Source organism: Pleurodeles waltl, chromosome 10 (assembly GCF_031143425.1).
Source record: "Pleurodeles waltl isolate 20211129_DDA chromosome 10, aPleWal1.hap1.20221129, whole genome shotgun sequence".
NCBI classification, from domain to species: domain Eukaryota; kingdom Metazoa; phylum Chordata; class Amphibia; order Caudata; family Salamandridae; genus Pleurodeles; species Pleurodeles waltl.
Genome location: NC_090449.1, coordinates 667253826 through 667274862, shown reverse-complemented (window position 1 = coordinate 667274862; position 21037 = coordinate 667253826). Strand labels below are relative to the sequence as shown.

Here is a 21037-nt window from a genome sequence, read left to right as displayed (position 1 = left end):
ATGTCTCCAGAGGCATCATCTCCTGCTTAGGGTCCTGGGAGACACCCCCTCACAGCCGGATATACCTTTGTGGACACTTTGGATAGATCCTCCATAATGGAGCATGTGATGGAGCCTTCGCGTCTTGTATTGTTCTCTTTTATTTGACAACTTCCTTTGAGAGTCCCTGGTAGCCTTGCCCTGTGTGTCTGTTTTCTGGGCTGCTTTTCTCGTCAGTATCTTCTACATGATGGTATACTTTTTGCCTTTACTTGACATCATGTTTATAAGATGGAGCTTTTATCCCAGCTAAAGGACCTTATTAATAAACAAGAAGTAGGATCCTGAAGACTTTCTAAACTTGCACTTAGGTTTTAGTATGAGCTCTGCTTACAAACTGCACTGATCACCAGATCCTCACCCACTCACACTAGGTGCAGTGGGTGATGATCCAGTGATGAAGCATGCCACAGGTGGTACTAGTGGGTGAGGATCTTACTAATATATTCATGTGATGCAAGGGTCCCACTATTTTTCCTGGGTACAGATCCCTTTCCATGTTAGTAAATATTGAAACCAGAGATTTGGAAACTCATAACATTTCGAGTTTGCTAGCAGCGAGGCTCCCCTCTCTTGTGTAAAGTGTAGTAGGGTGGCTCCAGTTTGCCCTATTTTGGCACCCCTGCTGTCTCAAAGATGTTCAGAAGGAAGACTCTCTTTAGACAAAGTGTAGCTCTGTGAGTCCAGCAGTCTCAACTCTAAGCTGCTCTGCCAGGCATGTATCTATGTGCTCCCCTTGTTATGTTTTCAGCTGTAGGCCCCACCACCACTTAGGTGCCCTAGTCGTACTGGTAGGATCAGAGAGCGGGCTATTTCTGACAAATTTCGCTTGCAGTTTAACTCACATTGCTGGGGTGGGGTCCAATCTCTACAGCTTCCTTCGGTGAGCCTTGATTGGCCTTGTGACCTTCCTGATTTGAAGAGCAATAGTGAGGAAAATCCATTACTCTAAACTACCCACTGAGTAGAGAAGGATCTGGAAACTTGCTGTCGATTCCTGAATTCAAGGAAACAATAAAAAAACAAAATGCAACAAAATGGTGAAGAATGTGATGAAAAATGCTATTGGATGCTTTGCGTGCTCCTCTTGGAATTTGGCAGCCTTATATGCTGTAGAAATAGGAAGTAACAGCTTAACAAATGTAAAGGCCATCTCTGACAGGGATGCAGTTTTAGGAAGCTCTTTCACCCACCATCTTGGATTGGGAAACTGTTATATGCTGGCTCCACCTAATCTGGGACTTCAGTTTAGACAGGAAAGTTAAAATGGAGGGTCCCTAAAGATAGGACATAATTATAGTAGTCTCCATCAAATAGAAAATTTCAAAAAAAACGTCTGCATTTAAAGCATTCCATGGCGAGACACAATTGCCTCGCAAACATTAAAGCGTGGGTCAGTGACTGAGCCAGCTAAAGCCACAGACTCGAAATACCACAATGGCATCTTCAGGGGCCCAATAATGACATAGTTCCAGAAGACTGCACAGGTATTGCTGAAGTGAAACACAAATTTCCAGTCCTCCAGCTCCTAATGGAAAACAGTGAGTCCATTTAGAACCTCAAAACCCATGAATGACTCAATGGGGGCCTGGGGGGAGCAAAGGGCTTGCCCTGTCTCCCCCCGGGCTTATTGGGCTGTCGTGGTATGATCCACGACCCCGAACTGGGATTGGTTTGTCGGGCAGGATAGGGCGGTGGCTTAGGCAGGAGGATAAAAGGTAAGGGCTGGGTGTGGGCGGCCTCTTTGGCCGTTGTCACACCCAGTGGCCGTTTTGTCTTTGTTCCAGGAGTTTAGGTAGGTGTTTTTAAGAAAGAGTAGGTGGTGTTTGCTGGAGTTTTTTGGGCGGAGGTTAGTATTTTGAATTATTAAAGTGTGGTGTGGTAATGGAGCCGAGTAAGGTTGTTATGGCCCTAACAGTATTGCAGGATGAAGGAAGGGAAGATTTGATAAAGGAGGGTGTGTTGGAGGAGGATTGGGTGGGTTTGAGGAGGCCAAGCGCCGTTCGGCGGAGGGTGTGTCAGCCGCAGTGGCGGCTTGTTCTTCCCCTTAATCGGGAAAGAAGTTTAAGAAGAAAAGTGTTGAAGGTCGGAAAGTTTCGCGCTCACCTGACTTGGAGGTTGTAGGTGACTGATATGCATTCGGGTTCCTCGGTGGTGTCACAGGGGAGATGCGGGGTCTGTTTGCCCCAGTGGCACGCGCGCAAGCTCCATCGCCTGTAGAGAGAGGCGTCGAGCAGGATTTAAGGGACGCTGAGGAAAGACCGTTAGCAGGCACCTGCAGGATGGCGGCGCCCAGGTTTTTCGCTCAGTCGATGCTGGTTTTGGGAGGAAAGAGAGTGGGCAAGCCAGCTATGGCTGTAAATACTGGTTCGCAGGTGTCCAAGGATGTTGTAGTGATTTCAGATGATGAGGAGGAGTTGCAGGAGGTTTCTAGAAGGGTGGTAGAACCAGTTTCAAGAGGTAAGTGGGGTTGTCAGGGTTCAAGGAGCAGCAAATTTATACAGTGGATCCCTAGGGTAGTTAGTCCAATGTTGCATAGGGTGCAGTCATGAGAGGTAGGTAATCAGGCTGCTGTTCAGTTAGGTGAGCAAGTTGATTTAGTAGATGACGGGGGCAGTGTTTAAAGGTATAGTGTGTAGTGAGGCTGGTGGTTCTGGTGCGTTGGGTATGGCGTATGCGAGTGTGGATTTTTGGCAGCCTGATCGTGGTGAGGGAACATCTGGGTGTGACCCATCCCATGCTTCAGGCGGGCATGGGGTGCAGGTGATTTATCTGCAATCTGGGCGGATTTTCGGTGATCAGAGCTTGCCGGTGAAGGTCCGGGCGCCTTCAGAACACCGGCATGAAGGGAGGGTGCGATCCGGAGCGGTCCACCCGACTTCGAGGGAGACAGCTGGACCGGTTGAGGCTCAGCCATCCACTAGCCAGGGCGCTGGTGCTGGTTGGGCTTATTTGGACGAGGAATTACTCGATTATGAGGATAAAGTGGAGGTGCCTGTCACGTCAAAGAAACGGGTAGTGGTGGCAGGAGAAGTGCCTGGTGTGGTCCAGGGCGGCCATGTTCCAGCTCATCGTCAGGAGATGTCCGCTGGCAACTTACCTAGAGGTGAGGAGGGATTTGTTGGGTCTTTGAGACGGCATGGAGGGTGGAATAATTTTGGGGATTCGGGTTGGGCAACTGTCTCTAATGTTATGGGGGGTTCAAGGGAGATACAAAACCAGGTGGATGCGTCTATTCAAGTGAGTGCGGTCACTGAGGCTGAAGGTAAGAAGGAGATAAGTGGGGGTACCGGTGATGGGTCATTAGAAAAGGTTGAATCAGGTGAAGGTGGTAAGTTGAGCGCTAATTCTGGTGGTGACGAGGCGGTGAGTGGTATCAAGTCGAAGAAGTTGCCTTACATGGGAGTGTCGATGCCTTTGGGGGCGCATCTCACCCTGAATTTGAAGGAGAAGATTTGGAAAGGGGAGTTTATTGATGTTTTTAAATTGCTACATAGGGAGGTTCAAGCGAAAGAGGGTTCAAAGGAAGAAGAATGGGAGCTAGCTAGGAGGCCTAGAGTTCCAACTACGATAGAGAATTGGACTTCGGCTTTTTTGATTTATTCAAGTGTTTATTGCGAGAAGCATCAGGATTCTTGTGTAGCTTTATTAAAATATATGGACCTGGTTCGGAGAGCTCAAATGGATTTTGGAGGTTTTGGTTGGTTTAGGTATGACGAAGAATTTAGAGCAAGGAAGGCAATGTACTCATCTAAGTTGTGGGGAGAAATCGATAATGAATTATGGATGCAGTGGTTACGGACTGCACGAAACGTGCCAACGACGCATACGGCGAGTGGTTTGCCGGTTCAATATAAGCCCTTTCAAGGGCGTCCCACCCAAGTTGGGGTGGATTTCGGACATAGGGGGCAATTCCAAGCAAATGGGAGGTGTTGGTCTTACAACAGCGGATTTTGTAATAGACAACAATGTAAATTTAGACATGATCGCTCCAATTGCGGCGGGAGGCACCCAGTGTCTCAATGCTTCGGTGGGATTCAATGGTCGTGGCATGGGCAACCGCCAAGAGGAGGGGACAGGGGTAGAGGATTTATGCACCAAGTTACAGGAAAAGGCCCTACGCCTATTAGATTGGAGGTCGTGGCTTATTGGTTGCAGTTTTATCCATGTGGGGAAGAAGCTAACGTTTTGTTTAGTGGTTTTAGGTTATGTTACCAAGGCCCGAGGTTGAGAAGATGGGCCAATAATTTGAAATCGGCAAGAGAACATCCCGAGGTTGTGAGGGCTAAGCTGAAAAAAGAAGTGGATTTAGGCAGGATTGTTGGTCCTTTTCTAGAGTGGCCGCTGTCGAATTTGACTATTTCCCCTTTGGGTGTGGTTCCCAAGAAACAGGAGGGCGAATTTCAGTTGATACACCACTTATCCTGGCCTGCGGGGGCCTCAGTAAATGATTTTATTGCAACAGAAGATTCAATGGTGCATTATGCGTCTGTGGATGAGGCCATTGCTTTGGTACGGAACTGTGGGAAAGGTGCAGAGATGGCGAAGTCAGATGTGGAGTCAGCCTTTCGATTGTTGCCGGTTCACCCGGATGATTTTTCCTTATTGGGGATGCAATTTGATGAGGCCATATATGTTGACAGGATGTTGCCTATGGGTTGATCAGTTTCTTGTTCCTTGTTTGAGATGTTTAGCTCATTTTTGGAATGGTGTTTTCTATTTCACAGCGGTGGTACGTTGGTGACCCATTATTTAGATGACTTTTTCTTTGTTGGCAAACCCAGGTCTGGCGATTGTGGCAGAGCATTACAGGATTTTGAGAGGCTGATGTCTCTGTTTGGTGTTCCGTTGGTGAGTGACAAGACAGAAGGGCCTGCAACGTGCCTCACTTTTTTAGGTATAGAACTGGATTCAGACAGAATGGAAGTGAGGTTGCCTAGGAATAAAGTACAGCAATTGGTTTCTCTGTTAGAAGAGGCCATTGCGAAACCAAAAAGATTGAGTTGCGTCAGGCACAATCGTTGCTTGGTCATTTGAATTTTGCTTGCAAAGTGGTTAGGGTCGGCAGGGCGTTTTGCCGCAGGCTTGGTTTCTCCATGCGGGGAGCTGTTTTACCACATCACCACATTCGCCTTCCGGCATGTGTTAAGGAAGATTTGAGGATGTGGATTGAGTTTCTGAAGGAATTTAATGGTGCGACGATGCTGGTGGAGGATGAGAGCTGGTTTTGGCACATTCAGATTTTTTCAGACGCGTCTGGTGCTCATGGATTTGGTTTATTTTGGGACAGTCATTGGGCAGCAGAGGCTTGGCCTGCGTATTGGAAACGGGCGAAGTTTAGAATTGCATTCTTGGAATTTTTTCCTCCAGTGGTTGCTTTGGCGATTTGGGGCAGGTTTTTGGCCAATAGGAAAGTTGTTTTCAATGTGGATAATCAGACTGTTGTGCATTTGGTTAATTCTCAGAAGGCAAAGGATGAAAAGGTGCTTAAATTGTTGAGGATTTTCTTGCTGAATTGTTTGAAGTTCAATATTTTGTTCAAAGCTCGACACGTGCCCGGTATGGGTGGCCTCTTTGGCCGTTGTCACACCCAGTGGGCGTTTTGTCTTTGTGCCCGCCCGCCCTCCCTCCCGTAACTTTTTCTTATATGTGGTGTTTTTTCTTTGTCAGGGAGGGTTTGGGATATGATTTTTATTGCTTTTGGTGGGTTTTTCCAGGTTTCAGCAGTTAGCTGTTTCGAGTTTTAACAGGACAGGTCTATTTCTGTTTGTTTTTTGTTTACGCTGATGATTCAAGGGGCATTTTAGTAATAAGGGGAGGGGTGGCTTTTTATTTTGCCGCTGATAGGCAGGTCTGGTTGGGTATTTTGGTTTGCAGTTGGCCTTTCGGGGGGAAGGTGTAGAGCAGAAAGATGAGAGGGCAGGGAGTTTGCACAGACAAGGGGAACTGGAGAAGGTGACTGCAGGACAGATGGGTTAATGGGTTGGTCGGGTCAAGGTGGGGATGGGACAAGGGGTAGTGCGGTGGGGGTCACTTTAGAGCAGAGGTCTTCAAACTGGGGGGCGGGCCCCCCTAGGGGGGCCTGAAGTGATCCCAGGGGGGGCCTCAGACTCTGGCCAAAATAAATATTACAGATAACAGGCCTTTGTTTTAAGCAGAAGCATGTTATTGCAGTTTTAAAAAGCTAACAGTACTTAACTGCAATGTTTAAATAGGTTTAGACATATTTAAACATTGCCATGTTTATAAAATAATTGTGAAAAATTCTAAGGGGGGGGCCAATGATTTTTATTTTTCAACTGTGGGGGCGCGCCATTAAAATGTTTGGAGACCTCTGCTTTAGAGGGAGGGGGTTAGGTAATGAATTTGTATTAGTGAGGTTTGGGTAGTTTTGTGAGGCTATTATGCCAAGGTTGTATTTTGCCAGATCTGTTCTATTAAAGCGGTCTTTTACCCCTTTTAAGTGAGTGTCGTGGTAATTTCACGTTTTCAGCCCGATTACCTTAACAAATTTGAGACTGATGGGTAGTCCATTAGTCTTACTCAACTAACAACCATTGACAAAACCAATAGCCATGGCTGGTTGTAGGTGTAATGTCATTTGTATTAAATATCTCGATGCAATAACATAAAGGAGAAGAATACCAGTTGGGCGGCACAATATGCTAAGCAGCGGTTTTTAGTTTACGTGTTTTTTCAAGCCGAACTCTTAATTAAATAGGCCACGCCACTACATAGACACCTACCCCACCCCAGAGTTTTTACATCCCACGTAAAGCCCTCAGGCATAATTAGTATTTGTCAAGGAGAGTGCTCGGCAGTGTCACCGCGGGCTGCTAAGAAAAACTTCTTTGTGCCCCTGCAGTGACGTGACCCTGAGGCTAAGCCTGCCAACTTTGGAACTGGGGACTCAGTTCAACATATTATTCAAGGCCAAAATACTTAATCTCTCTGTGTTTATGCGAAAGAAACAAACACGTGTAACGTATAAATGTCTCCCAATCGCGCCATGAAAAAAATTAACAATATTTATATAACCTGCTCTGCTTTGACTAATTATGAGTGATTTCTATAGCATACTTTATCTCATTCCAAAACTACTACCATCTCCCGGGGCGGCCCTGGAAGCTCCTTACTATTTTATACAGGGAAGCTTGTTCTATCTGTAGCTTCTTTCTCTGTGCAGCCGCCCTGTGCCGCCTCCAATACTGCCAGAGGTCGGTAATCCCAGCAGAGGGCGCTCTTTCCGTGGAACTACTCGTCCGTGACCTATATTCCTGTCTGACAGTTTCCTGTCTTGCAGGCTGAACCCTGAACCCAGAGGCGACCGGCAGAGCTCCGAGCTGCCACGGGAAACGGCGGCGGGGAGGGAGGGTAGAGACCGCAGCAGGGCAGGCTCCTCTGCGGCGTCCTACTGCAGCAGCCGGTGGACGGCAGAGCCTGGGAGGGGTTGGCCAGCCGCAGAGCCCCCTCCTCCCGTGCGGCAGCAGGCACGGATTCACAGCATGCACCGATAGGGACAGGCAGGCAGGCAGACAGACTGAGCAGCGCTCAGACAGTGGAAGGAAACTGCCGTTCCCAACCGCAAGTGCAGCCCCCAGGCTGGAAACTGCCTTAGGACGGGATTCGGACATGCAGGGCTAAAGCACACCACTCTCCCCCCGACCAGGAGCCAGGATCCCACGGAAGAATTTGCCTTCGTTGCCCCCATAGCAGGGGCTGAGCTGGTAGAACGACGCGCTAGGTATTGCTGCAGTACCTCATCACCAACCCAGCACCTTCTGTTGATTTTTGTTTTAGGTAAAGTTTCTGCGGAATTGTGTGGTTTGGACGTTATATCTTGACTTATTTTTACACAAAAAAAACGAACAACAAGAGTTGGCATTATGGCAACATTGAATGGCAAAGAGCCAGAAGGGCGCCTCCCCGCGGACCAAGCCTCCGAAGATGTTCCGGGAGCCCCCCCTGACCCGCAGGGCGTCCCCGAGAAGTCTCTTCTGAGCGTGGACATTGTGGGCCTTCTCACCCAGTTCGGCAAGACCTTCGCGCTCATCCTGCCGGTGTACTTGCTGGGCTACTTGGGGCTGAGTTTCAGCTGGCTGCTGGTGGCCTTGGCCGTCTTCTTCTGGTGCCGGCAGAACAAGATCGCCAAGGGCTCCCGGCTCTCGCGGGCCCTGGCCTTCCTGGAGGACGAGGAGAAGTCGGTGAAGCTCAGCATCTGCACGGCGGACCTGCCCCCCTGGGTAAGTCGGCAGCTCAGCGCTCAGCCTGCCCAACCTGTTGCTCTGTTCGCAGACTCGTACTGACTCTGGTATTTCTGGTTCCGCTCTTGTACTCACTGTGGTGTCTGGGCAGGTGACACGAATATTGAACTGGGGTGGGACTGAGCAGCAGGTGAAATGGGCATTATTTAAACCGAAACCTGTGAATTAATTACCCGTATGTTGCTTCCATTGGGTCTGCTGCCCATGTCATTCATTACCGCTCCACTGAGCTCAGTGCCCACGGATCAATGCCGACCGGCCGTGCCGCGGTTTAAAAAAACAAAACATACAAAAAACACTCCTCAGAATACATTCCACGGGGTCCCCTGTTATTTTGTTATTATTAACCTGGGCCGTGACGTACCTCTCAACCGTCTCCTCATCAAGGTCTGCCAATTTTCCCGCCTTCCTATACCCTTTACTGACTATATAGTGCCCTCCTCGCCATGTGGTTTCTTTCCTCTATCCCCCCTCGAATGACTAACGCCCTCATGCCTTAAGGTCTCCTTGAAGCCATATGCTCCCTCATACGCGTGCCACAGTTCCACGCCTACCTTCTTACCCAGTGCCGTCCCTATACCAACTCCTCCCCCCCCCCCCCCCGCGCTGCCCTCGCCACACTGCACTGCAGCGGCCCTCCGCCTTGTCATCCAGTTCACACGTCCTATGGCGCGTCCCTCCCCCACCCCCACCGGCTTCCCCTTAGCTCTCGTGTGTGGCACTGGCTACTCCCTGACATTCCTCCACAGGACTTCCACTCCTGCACTGCCCACATTCCTTCCACGCCTCGATTTACACGCCGAGCTGAGTCATGCCGTCCTGTTTGTATACTCAGTCTCCTGCATCAAAGGCTGGCCAGTGCAGTCTCAGGGAAAACATCGGCTCCCGAGCCCCTCCCCTTTAAAGGCAAACAAACTATTGCTAATTAGGTTTGGGAATAAGGCGCTATGACGACTCTGCATGTATGTCGGTAGTAAATTACACCTAAAAAAGAAGAGGGCTTCATGTGAGTGAAGCAATGGCAGACTGACTTTTGGTTCATGGCTTTTCAAATCTAAAAACAACACTGAAAACAGCGCTACTAATTGAATGTGTGTGTTAGTCTTACCACCGGAGGCGAATGTGATTAAGGGACACCTTCAGGGGAAAAGCAGTTTGAGAGGGCCCCATGGCTAGAAGTGATATTTTAAATACACTGCAGTGTATGCACATTTTGCTTTGTATTTCCTTTATTTCAAACTTTTTCTGAACTTAAAATCCCAAATGGCATGGTCACTTCTCTCGGTTAAGGCCAATTTGATGAATAGTGGTCCTTGAGCACAGTCTAGCCACTGTGTGTGTGTGTGTAGCGTTTATGTCTCACAGTTAAGCCAGGTTTCTTGAATTCCGTTTTTAGTCGTCATTTAGGGCTGCCCACAGCTGCAGGAGCTGAAAGGCATAATGTCTTCATTATTGTACTGGGTAATCGTGTGCACACACGTGTTTTATACAGCTTTTTCTTAGTTGAAAAGTTCGTTACCGATCATACCGTGCTGTTCCTCACTAGTAGTCCAGTGAGAAACCTCAAAAACTTGGCGTTCGCCAAACTGACTCTTTCTGACTAATCTTTGGCCTTTTTTTTTGCTTGGCAACTTTAAGCAGTCTCGGGTCACTGACATCATGCATTGTTCGAGAAAATGGAAACCAGCTGTTCAGCTTACTGGCTGTTCATAAAAGGAGGGAAAAGCAGAAATGGAAGGAGGCCCTCACTTTTGCATCCGTGGCCCATTATGAGCGCAACCCTGCCCTTCCAGTAGTTATGCGACAGTATGCAAATTTGTAGTGCGCACTATCACCCAGGAGGGTGTCCTGGCGGCGAGCCGGTCTGAGTCCAGCCTAACCTAGGACCTAGTGGGATTGCTCGAAAAGCTAGGATTTCAGCTTCTTGCACGGCCTTCTTTTCTCACAAACCATGATTCCTGCCTAGAATCCTCCAGCTCCAACTTCCTATATTTGATGTGTAGAGGTCGATGCTCAGTGACAAAGATCAAAATAAATTTCGAGTCAGTTCAGCAGAGACACTAGGATATCTCTAGGTGTCCGTTCAACCATCAAACTTATGTAATGAACTAATATCAATTATCGCTCATACATACATTCATCAAACCATTCATCAGACACCCAGACTATTCGCACATGTGTAAATGGAGGATGGGTGTCTGAGGAGTATGTAGTGTTGAACTGCAGTTCAGTAGTAGGCAGAAATAGTACAGGTTGGCCCCTTGTTTTGAGATATGGCCAATAAGGCATAGGCTGTGCTGTTCATGATTGTACATTGATCCATTCACCCAGAGACAATATCTAAAGGAAGTAAGGTAAGAGTAGTTGCTGTCTTGTTTTTCTCTCAGAGATGATGGATGCAGATCACACTCCTCTTTGATGAAGTGATCCACAGAAGCTCAGTAATGTGACTTTCGTCTTAGGCCTTGTTCCTCAGAACCAAAAGCAGGTCATCATAACCTGCCACTAACAAAAGTCTGCTGGGATAACATTTCTTGAAAAGGCTAAAGTACCTGCCATCTCAAAGATTATTAAAACAGTAGTCACTACTACAGGCCTGGAATCTGACACAGTCCTCTCGATTTCCAGACCTATTTCAGGCCTTGTGATGTGTCCAAGTCAACTTTAAAGAACTCCCCGGGAGGAGTTGCTCACTACAAGAGCCCAGGGCGAGGAATGTGTGTTAATACTCCCTGTCTTCAGCCTTTCTATACCCGAAGGCCTCCTGTGAGTTTGAGGAATCAGACCTCCAGTGGCTCCACAAACAGCAGGGGAACCTGGTACTTTATACTCCGAAATCACAAAAGTGAACTGTGGTGTTCTGCAGGTGTCTTCCCTATGTCCAGTACTACTCAGTGCCTGCACGGCACCCTCGTGACCATCCCCCGTTATGACCACCTAGGTTATTATTATCATATTTATTAAGCTGTTGTTCACCGCAACATCTTGGCGCTAGAAGCAGAATTGGATTAGTCAAAAGTGAGTACGGTAAGATAGGAGAAAAATTAAAAGGAGACAGTTGATATAACAGAGAAACATAATATGAAAGGGAGCAAGCACATCAAAGCTATTAAAGGCTGGGTAAAAAAAACAATTCTGAGTTTGAAGAATGGTTTGCACCATCCTCTTAAAGGCTCGGTAAGTATGAATAGATTGACTACTGGGAGAAAGTGTATTGCATGCTTTGGGGCACAGCGTCCAGAGTGATCATCCTCCCACTTGCTGCCTTTTAAAATGAGGGGCTTTCAATGGAAGTGAATTGCTGGGTTGGAGGTTGCTGCCATGAAACTACGGATAAATCAGCTCTGTTAGAAATTTGGTACCTGCTTTACAGTTTGTCCTATGTGCCCGGCTAAGCTTCTTCTTTTACTGTCAGGCATCCTAGCTTCTGGCTGCTGAGATATGATACATTAAAAAAAAAGTCACAATTTAGGCAGCCATGTTTTGTAATCGCTGAAGTTTCGCTAAGGCTCTGCTGGGTGAACCCATATATATATATATATATATATATATGGAATTGTACTAACCAATATGTCAGAACAACGTTGGCCAAACATTTCTTCTGGGATAGAGGGGTGTCTCTTTCTTACAGATTTGAGAATGCCTTTGGGATTTGGGGCAGGAACGTCAGGCGTTGAACAGAAATCACCCCCAAGTTATTTACCTTCTCATGAGTGTGAGTCTCATAATTGGACTGACCAGTGGCTAGGGGTCCAGTGATTTTCATCTATAATCAGCAACTCTTTCTTCTCTCCTTTAAGTTTTAGAAAGTTCCTTGTCATGCAATTTTGATTTCCTAGGTAACTTTCTTTCAGCTCTCCAATGGAATTAGTAGACCTCTGATCGAATTTGAACAGATGTGGATTGTTGTAAGCATATGACTAGAACTCAAAGCCATAAGATTTTATAAGGGTGCACAGAGGTTGTCCATATATATTAAATAGAATCAGTGACAGTGCAGAGGCCTGAGGAACCTACATGAGAGCAAGATTGTATAAAAAAAGTGGACGTAATCATTGACAGAGATCTGTCTTTCGGAAAGGAGGAGGACATGACCTTTCCCTCTAAATTTGATGGAACGTAATCTGGTGATTAGCAGATCATGGTAAACTTTATCAAAGATTGTTGAGAAATCCAGTAAAAGACTCCCTCTGGAAAAACCTTCATCCTGCCGCAATCTTAATTGATCCCAGACTGCAGCATCTCTAATCCATGATTGGGCCTAAAACCTGGTTTATATTTATTTAAGATGGATTTTTCCTAAGCACATTTGTAAGCCAAGTCACGAGGAACTTGTCCACCAACTTAGACATCAAGTGGACTTGTATAATAGTCCAAAAGTTTTTTTTTTTATTTGTTCATATTAAGACAAGGCTGCTTTATGATGGGCCAACTATCCCGTGTTTAAACTGTTTTACTACAGTTCCAGATATTAATTAATTATTAATAGCCATCCAAGTAGTGATCTTGCATTACAAGAAACCATTCCTTTAAAGACTCTTAACAGATAAAGGTCATCTTGAGAACCAGATTTGCGTCTTTCAAAGAGGCAAGTCTTAACCTGGGAATTTGAGCAACCATCAATTCCCAGATCCATGTCAAAATAACAAAGAACTGAGGCTGTTATTCACTGTTTCTTACAAATGCAAGAATGGGTAGGTCCAACTGGATATGTTTTTATAGAACAAAAACAAAGATCATGCCACCGGCTCATAGACCCTATGGATATCTCGATGCCTTAAACTTTGCTCTAGATGTGTAGGGATTATCTTTGACTCTTGAACTGTTATTAATCCGGCAAATTGCCTGGCACAAAAAACATATTTCAGAATCTTTGTCACCTCTCTTGTGTCAGCATGCTACCTTTTTTCATCTTTGATGTTGCCTTCTGCATTGATTATTGTAACAGCATCTGAGAGGTTTCCCTCAAAACAATGAACAACCTTGAAGGATCACATAACTGCATAGCCCACCTGATCCTTGGTCTTTACCAATGTCACTCTTCTGGCAGGTTGTTAAGCAGAGGGATGAATTACAAAAAACCTCTGCCTTGCAAATTCGGTTCTGACCAGCAACATCCCGCACCGCCATTTCAAATTGTAGCTCTCATACCTCATTGCCAGACACTTAACATGGGCCTCCCAGAACCACCTTCCACTGCTCACAGCATACATGAGGTTTGAGGGAGATCCCTTCATTCACAAGCTTGACTCCATTGAAATTACTTACTTCCATTGCTTTGATTTGAAGAGGGCCTCATAAGTTTTCAAAACACCAGAAGAACCACCTCATTAATGCAGCATAAAATCCTGTACCCTCACACCTACTTCCCCCCCCCCCCCCAGCTGTACCCACCCTCCCCAACCTCCAGGTGTTCTCTGAAGCACCATTATGGCTGCAGTAATGTTGTACATAAACCAGGGGTGTGGAATTCCTATAATCCAATGTCCAAGGCATGTTGTTTGGGGCCATGGACAACAAGGTTTCATATTTTGTTTTTCCTTGGGACAAGTAGGCCCATCCTCCTGCAGTACCAACCCTTTGACTGCAAGTGCACAGTACCACATTATGGATCAATGAAGGGCATTGTCTGCAGTTAAGGTAATATTTGTGTCTATGTGTTTATGCTGTTCAAACGTGTACTTATAGTTCATTAATGCAAAGCCTTCATTATTAGGGTGAGCGCTCTAAGAAAATGTTGTTAGCTCGGACTGAAGTACTGACAGTGGTTTCAGCATAAATATGTGTAGACACATTTGCAAAGTTTAACAATCGGAGGCTACGTATAATGCTCCTAGAATGCTCTCTGGGTAGATGCAAATATTTTCAGAATCTTCAAAGCAAGAGTGAATCTATGCTTTCAAAATAAAGTACTCATTAATTGCATCTAGGAAAAAAGTTTTGCTAAACTACTGTGAAAATTTAGGTGCCATTTCTCTGAGGCATCATTTAGTAAAATGTGTTGATGCATGCTAGTATTTCCCTAAAAATATTCTTAATTGGAGAATCAGTCAACCAATTTCAACAAGATTATGGGAAACATAAAAATAAGCAAGCATTGACAAAGCCAATAGGTCTGACATTGGTGGTCAGCCTGTTGGTGTCCTGTTTTCACAAGGTTATTGAAAACGTTATTTTTGTGGGAGTTTCTGGGCACTCATCATTCAGTCACCATCACCTCATCATTGTCAAAAAGAAGACATATGTTTTGCTGTAAAATTAAAAAAAAAACAAAAAAAAAACACACATTGCCACTGTAGTTCCTGGCACTGAATAAAACTACTTTATGTGCCAAAAATTCTCCTTGGGAAAGAGGTGAATGCGGTCACTCACAGTGAAGCCGATGGGGGGTGGGGGGGAGGGGGATAGAGAGAGAGTGAGAGAGAGAGAGATAACATTTTAATAAAAAAACAAAAGGTCTTCGATAACAATTAGGCAGCAAATTCCTAACAAAAGTGCACCCATGGTATATATCCTTGCATTAATGCAGATTTAAGATTTTCATGCATTTACAGATGTAGGCTAGGATATTGTACTCCTCAAATAGTTGTGAATTACATTTTATCACAGGAAAATACACTTGTAGATTTGTTCATGCAGAAATCTGTTGGACATTTACAGGTTCACTTTCCCTCCAATCACTTTCTCCCAACCATAAAAGAAGTTTTAATTCTGCCCACATCAGGAGTCCATTTCTAACATTTCTTTGTATGGGAAACGATTAGAGAAAAGCTGATGAAAAGCCCTAAAACATGCAAGTTACTAGGTTTGTGCAGACTCAAAAGGGCACTCTAACCATGGACCTATTGCTTACCCCCATCTCCAGCCCCGGTATTTAGATCTACTGAAAGGTGCAAAATAAAGGAATTGCTTGTTTTCAAACCCTTCAATAGTATGAGCCCTGGCATAATCAGAGAGGCTATTATCTGAGCTTTTATATAATGAGATTTCTGTCATAATGAGTTGCCGCACTACATGGCACCAACAGGACAAGTGGATTTTTTTTTCACAGGACAAGTACGTTTTCTGAAGCAACCTGTCCAATGGACAAGTAGATATTTTATAAAATTCCACACCCCTGAGAAACATTAAAATATGAATTAAGACATCTGCATGGGTGAGTGGGTCACACGGAAAATGCAGTGAGGATGATGTAATCACATTTGTGTGTGCATGTGCACAGTCAGCAGCATAGTTGTACCGTGATGTACAGTTGGATGCATAACTGATAAGTAATTAATCCTGTATAGCTGCTCACAAAAACAGACACAACAGCATCTGCACTTACCTTGCCTCATGTACAGTTGAAAGATTTGTCGGTTGAATTACACGAGCCATAAGGGTATCACTGACTACAATGTCATTCATATCTACAGCTTTTAGTTATTCATGGTTTTTAGGTTTTATCTTCATGCAGGGGCAGGAGAAAACCTGTTCAATTATTTTAGGTAGTTGGAGTAACAACCCCTACTCTGACAGGCTCTGTACTTAAAAAGAAAACAGATGTCACACATCTGTTATTCGTTAGTCTTATGTTCAGGCCACCTCAGAGAAAATATTTATACATAACATTTTTAATAATACCCTTTCTAATGCAAAAGCAGCAATTGATGATGTGTGCTCACCAATACCAACTGCAGATGGATTCACGTTTTACAAATATTTTCAGTGCTTTCTGAACTTTGAAATGTCTGTGTATTTAATGATGTAAAATGTAATTAGTATTTTCACCTGTTAAATCTCATAAGTAGAATGTTAAGAATTATGAAACAATCTGTTAGCCTTTAAGTCCAGTCTCAAATTTTTCATAAATTGAAACTGGAAACTGACCCTTTTAATGTCACTGTACCAACCTGTAATATTGTTGTGGTGCATTGGGATTTTTGCCTCATGCTTAGCCCCTCCCCCTTTTTATTAAAAGTACTTAGTTAGTGCCAGGAAAGGAAAAAAGCTATATTTTTATAATACTTAAACTTTAAACGTTAAATATTGCAATGCAACAGAGATGGTGCAGCATGGCTTGCGGCTTTTTCTATAAGAAATGTGGACAACAATTATTCTTCAGATAAGGTTTATTTTCCATGTAGAAGTTTGCGAACAAGCCAAACATTTCATGACTAACATGGTAGTTTCTTTGTACAGAATTTACGTACCAAAACTCCTAGCAATACAGATGCCACTTAATACCCTATCCCTGACTATGCATGTCTCTCTGATAAAGAGGATTGTATACTAGTGCAAGAATTAATCATGGGTAACCATATCATTAGGTATCTTATTTGTCTTGCATAGGACTTAGCATATCCCCTTGATGCAACTTCGAGGTGTTTTTGCTCTCACAAGAAGGATAAGGGTGTATTTCATGGCAAGCTTTAGATAATACATAATTGACCATAAAAACAAAAGCAGTGGTCGAAATATGTATATGTGAGCTGGAGCTACACCCATGGACTAACTGAAGAGGTGGCTGATTTCTGGAAAAGGATGTATACTGCTATTATATTGTATTGTATTGTATTGTATTGTAATGAGATGCAGTGTTTTTTAAAGAGAGCAAGCTTTGACTCTTTCCTGAATTGGAGCAGGGTTGGGACAGTCCCGGTGGTTATGGGGATTTTTCAGATCCCAGATGTATAGATGGTGAAACCACATTGCTTTGTTTTCTTTTTGGCATTTCTTTGACTCCAGTCTGGTGGTGTTTCCACTGCGCTGTCCTTAGAGCCATTTGAGACAATGAGCTTGTCAACCAGTTAGATCCGTGTGCTGGTCATGATGCAGTTCGTTTTGAAGATGGTGGTTGCGGCGAGGCGTACCACTGGATTTTCATCAGGGTGTGAATGATGTTATTCTTTTTTCCTCAGTGCCTGAATGGAACGGCTGCGGCTTATAGGATGCATTGAGGGGGGCAGGTTGGGGTTGCAGTGTGGACCCTGGGAAGCCAGACTTTAGGGTGAAGAAGTATCATATGCCAATGCCGGACTGCAGGCCAGGCATCTAAAATCCCACAGAATGTCTTTAAATTAACCAAAATACTTAATAGTGTCAGAAAGTGCAGTGCACCTAAGTTTCCCACCCCTTGATCCCAAAATGAAATGTAGTCCCTCTGTGCAATTTGCTGATGCAGGAACTGGTAGAGATATGAATTGTAGCCACACAGTGTCTCTTCATCCATTTCTCAGCTTCTACTTTCAGTAATAAAATGGAAAATGGAGGGGAGGCATTTTAATTGAAAACATGAACCATTATTTACGATTTTTTTAAAGTAATTTACTTGGGTAATTAACTAATTCCTTCACCGTTGGGTAACCAGAAAACATGGAATAGCATGGAAGAAAAAAAAACAGGCTCCAGTGCACATCAAACGCAATTCTGCCACATATTAGTCCTCACAGGAGTTCACAGTTCCTTGTCTTCCTATATCTTAACTACTTTGCATCTTTTCCTCTGACGTTTGTGGTACTTTACATTGCAATTTACTTCATATTTGTGGCACGTTGGTGTAACCTACTGTTTACATGTACAGCTGCAAAAATGTAAACGTGTCACTCAGGTGTTTTATCAAAATGTCACTCATTGATTATGGGAAACAGCCATCATTTTAAAAGCAAGGCGTGTTCAGTAAAATAGTCAGTGCATTTTCTTTTTTTATTATGGTTATAACGGAGTCATGACAAAAAAGCTCTAAAGTCCAATGTGGCAGTGATGGTGTCAAAATAAATAAACTATTGTAGTAGGTGAAAGTACCATAAACCTTTGCCTTATTAAAGGTCACTTTTACATTTGTGAATAGAATCAGACTAGAAGAAAAGAGGCAAATCAGCTGATCTTTCCTGCAGAAGCTGATGGCAACACTTAGTATCACAATGAGAAATTTTTCTCGGTATAAAATTAGAATAAGCAAGAGTTAATTACACCCACCCCTCAATTTCGCTCCGTAGACTGTCTTGGTACGATGTTTGTAGGAGGCAAACGAAGACCGATTAAAAAGGAGAATTGAATTTGTGGAAAGAAGTGGTAAAATGGTAAAATTGTTGTGTTTTAATTTAATTATTTTTAATTTTGAATATGGTAACATCTGAAGTAGTCATAAAGCAGAACGATAAGCAATTGATGTGGAATGCATAGGGTATAGAAAAACATAATGATGATGGGGAAAAGAAGGAAAGATGAATTAAAAAAAAAAAAAAACTTTCAACGTGGATAGAGAGCATAGCGTTTAACTTTTCACCTATTTTTCAGTGTGACTAAACTTTTCTCATGATGCCCAAATTAGTAAAAGAAGTAGTAAAATATGGAATTTTACCATACAGCGATATATATGTTTTTTGATGACTTGCCTATTATCAACTGTAATTTGATCACACTTATAGTACGTAATACACTTTTCTCCGAACACTGTACGGATTTCTCAGAGATTTTTCTGTATGTAACATAACCTACTTCTGACTTGTTCCTGAATTTTAAAGAGTAAGTTTTACCCACACACAAAGCTTTCTTGAATCGGACCCAATATTAATATAGTTTTGTATAGCATCAAGGAAACTACAAATGAAATTCTCTGACTGCTCCTGAATAGTAGGTGTTTTATTGGCCAACTCTTTGGTCCTCCTTGTTAGTCTTCAGGTGCAGGTTATGTACAAGACTTAGCAGCAGTTTGCGGATATTTCTTACTGCCCTTCCAGATGAAAGACACTTTCTTTAAAATACCATCTTTAATGAGTTTTATTAGTATACAGTGCAAAAGCGATGTTACGTATCACATCACTGACAATCAGATCCGTTAAATCTACAAGTTCACTTTTAACTCAATAAGCGAGGCTACTTTTGGTGTTATTTCACCACCCTCTCAGGCTTAATCACGTTAGGTATTACTAGAAACAAATATAAGACAAAATCAACGTTAACAACTGAAGAGATGGGAGACAATTGCTTCCCGGTATTGTAGCTCTATTTTTGTCTTGGCATCCTCTGTCAAAGCTAAAAACCTTTCTAAAGTTTAGTAGGAGTCGAGATCCGGTACAGTTATTGATTCTCTAGTTATGCTTCCTATGTGCATCTGGAGGGTCCCTTGCCTGGCATTCTTCTCTGCGCTCCAAGGTCAATAATGCTCTCTATATGAAAAGCAAATTGAACAAACAAAATGCCCCAGTGGGAGTAGCGCAACGCTTGCCTTGTAGTTTCTTTGTTCTGTGGATTTTAGTGCCGGCGCTCCTTTGCTAGTTACATGCTTATTTATTTTGTTTATTTATTTTTTGAGTTTTTGTAAAGCACTGGCTTGTGACGAACTTAGCTCGGAGAGGAAATAAATAAGGATGCAGTTCACGTTGACTAATCATTCTTTCTTCCTTCAATGAGACATTGAAGCTCGAATGTGTCTCTTCTTGCAGGGTAGGTTGCTCTGATTTCATCCTAGATGGTTAGGAAGGCTTCTTTGAAGAGGCTGGTTTTCAGTTTCTCTTTTTTAAGGTTGCCAATTTAGGTTAAGTTTTCACATTAGGGGTCAGAGTTCCAGAGTAGTGCTCTCATAATGTGATTAACTTTCCACCGTGGGTGTAAAGGTGAATTTTGCCCTAATCAATTGATTAGCCTTGCTAGGTCCCAGGTTTCTCTTCAGGATTTATTTCATTTACAGAGACTGGAGGCAATTTGTGGTGCACCCTGCATGAGCTTTGAAGATGATGTGAAGTAGCCATAAACATGCAGAGATCCCCACTCCTACTGCATCACAGTAGCTTCTGAGCTTATAACGGGTTGGCAGAGCCGGGGTTACATAGGTAACCTGTTGAACAACATGGAGAGGAGATAGACAGTCTGTCTAGCTTGAATGTTTGTTAAAAGAGGAATTACATCCTAGTTGTTCCATAGTTATTCAAATCAATTTGCTGGTTAAGGGGCAGTAGGCAGGTGCTGCAGTCTGTTACCTCTTGAATACATGGATATCCCACCAAAGCGAGTTATATTGTGTAGGACTGTGCAAGAGGCGGCTTTGTGAGGTGAACTTTAGTGATTAGTGGGTGTGTGCGGATTACTTTTAAAAAGTACTCTTAAGTGGAGAAGTGCATTGCCTCGTGCATGAGCACAGAAATTGAACTTCACCTTCTACTACAGGGGTGTTGCAAATGGGTCTAAGAGGCCCTGGTCCAGGCTAGGCTGTAGTTTCATGATACACACATAAAATAAATTTACATAGTTAATAAATAAAACTTACATATTTGCTGGTTATTCTAAAAAAATGGCATTGACCTCTAGTTGGTCAGCAGATTCACTGAAGAACATTTCATTGTCTCACATTTATTGTAGATTTCAAGCGTGACATCACTGTAGAATGATCATTGATCCGACCACTCTTCAGAGTAGGGAATGGAATGTCTTAAAATAATAACCTCTGCGTAACATCATCTGAGTTCAGCTCTGCCCAGGAGACCCACAAGAACAAGGGCTCCCCAGGAGGCGACATGCTGCTGCCCTGTCGTCATCAGTGCATTCCAATTGCAGATCAAAAACACCAGCTTGAGTACCAACATTGGAAGGAAAGCAGTTTGTTGGCAAATGTTTATTTTCCTGTCGAAATGTGAACCAGCTCACCTTGTTTGATTGCCCAGAATTATGAAATTTAACTCCCAAAACTAGTCGGACAGGATATTGTTATGTGTGTAAAACACAGTACATTTCCTGTAAAAAACTAACTTTTTTGA

The 21037-nt window shown here is 43.8% G+C and overlaps 1 protein-coding gene across 2 annotated transcripts in view; it reads left to right on the top strand.

Moving 5' to 3' along the window:
* The first annotated feature begins 7345 nt into the window (after positions 1-7345).
* Positions 7346-21037, top strand: part of ESYT2 (extended synaptotagmin 2) — a 542370-nt gene continuing 528678 nt past the window's right edge. For both annotated transcript variants that reach the window (XM_069211166.1, XM_069211165.1), the window contains exon 1: positions 7346-8282. In XM_069211166.1, coding sequence (XP_069067267.1) covers positions 7926-8282 — 357 coding nt within the window. In that variant the 5' untranslated portion in view covers positions 7346-7925. The remainder of the gene's footprint in view (positions 8283-21037) is intronic.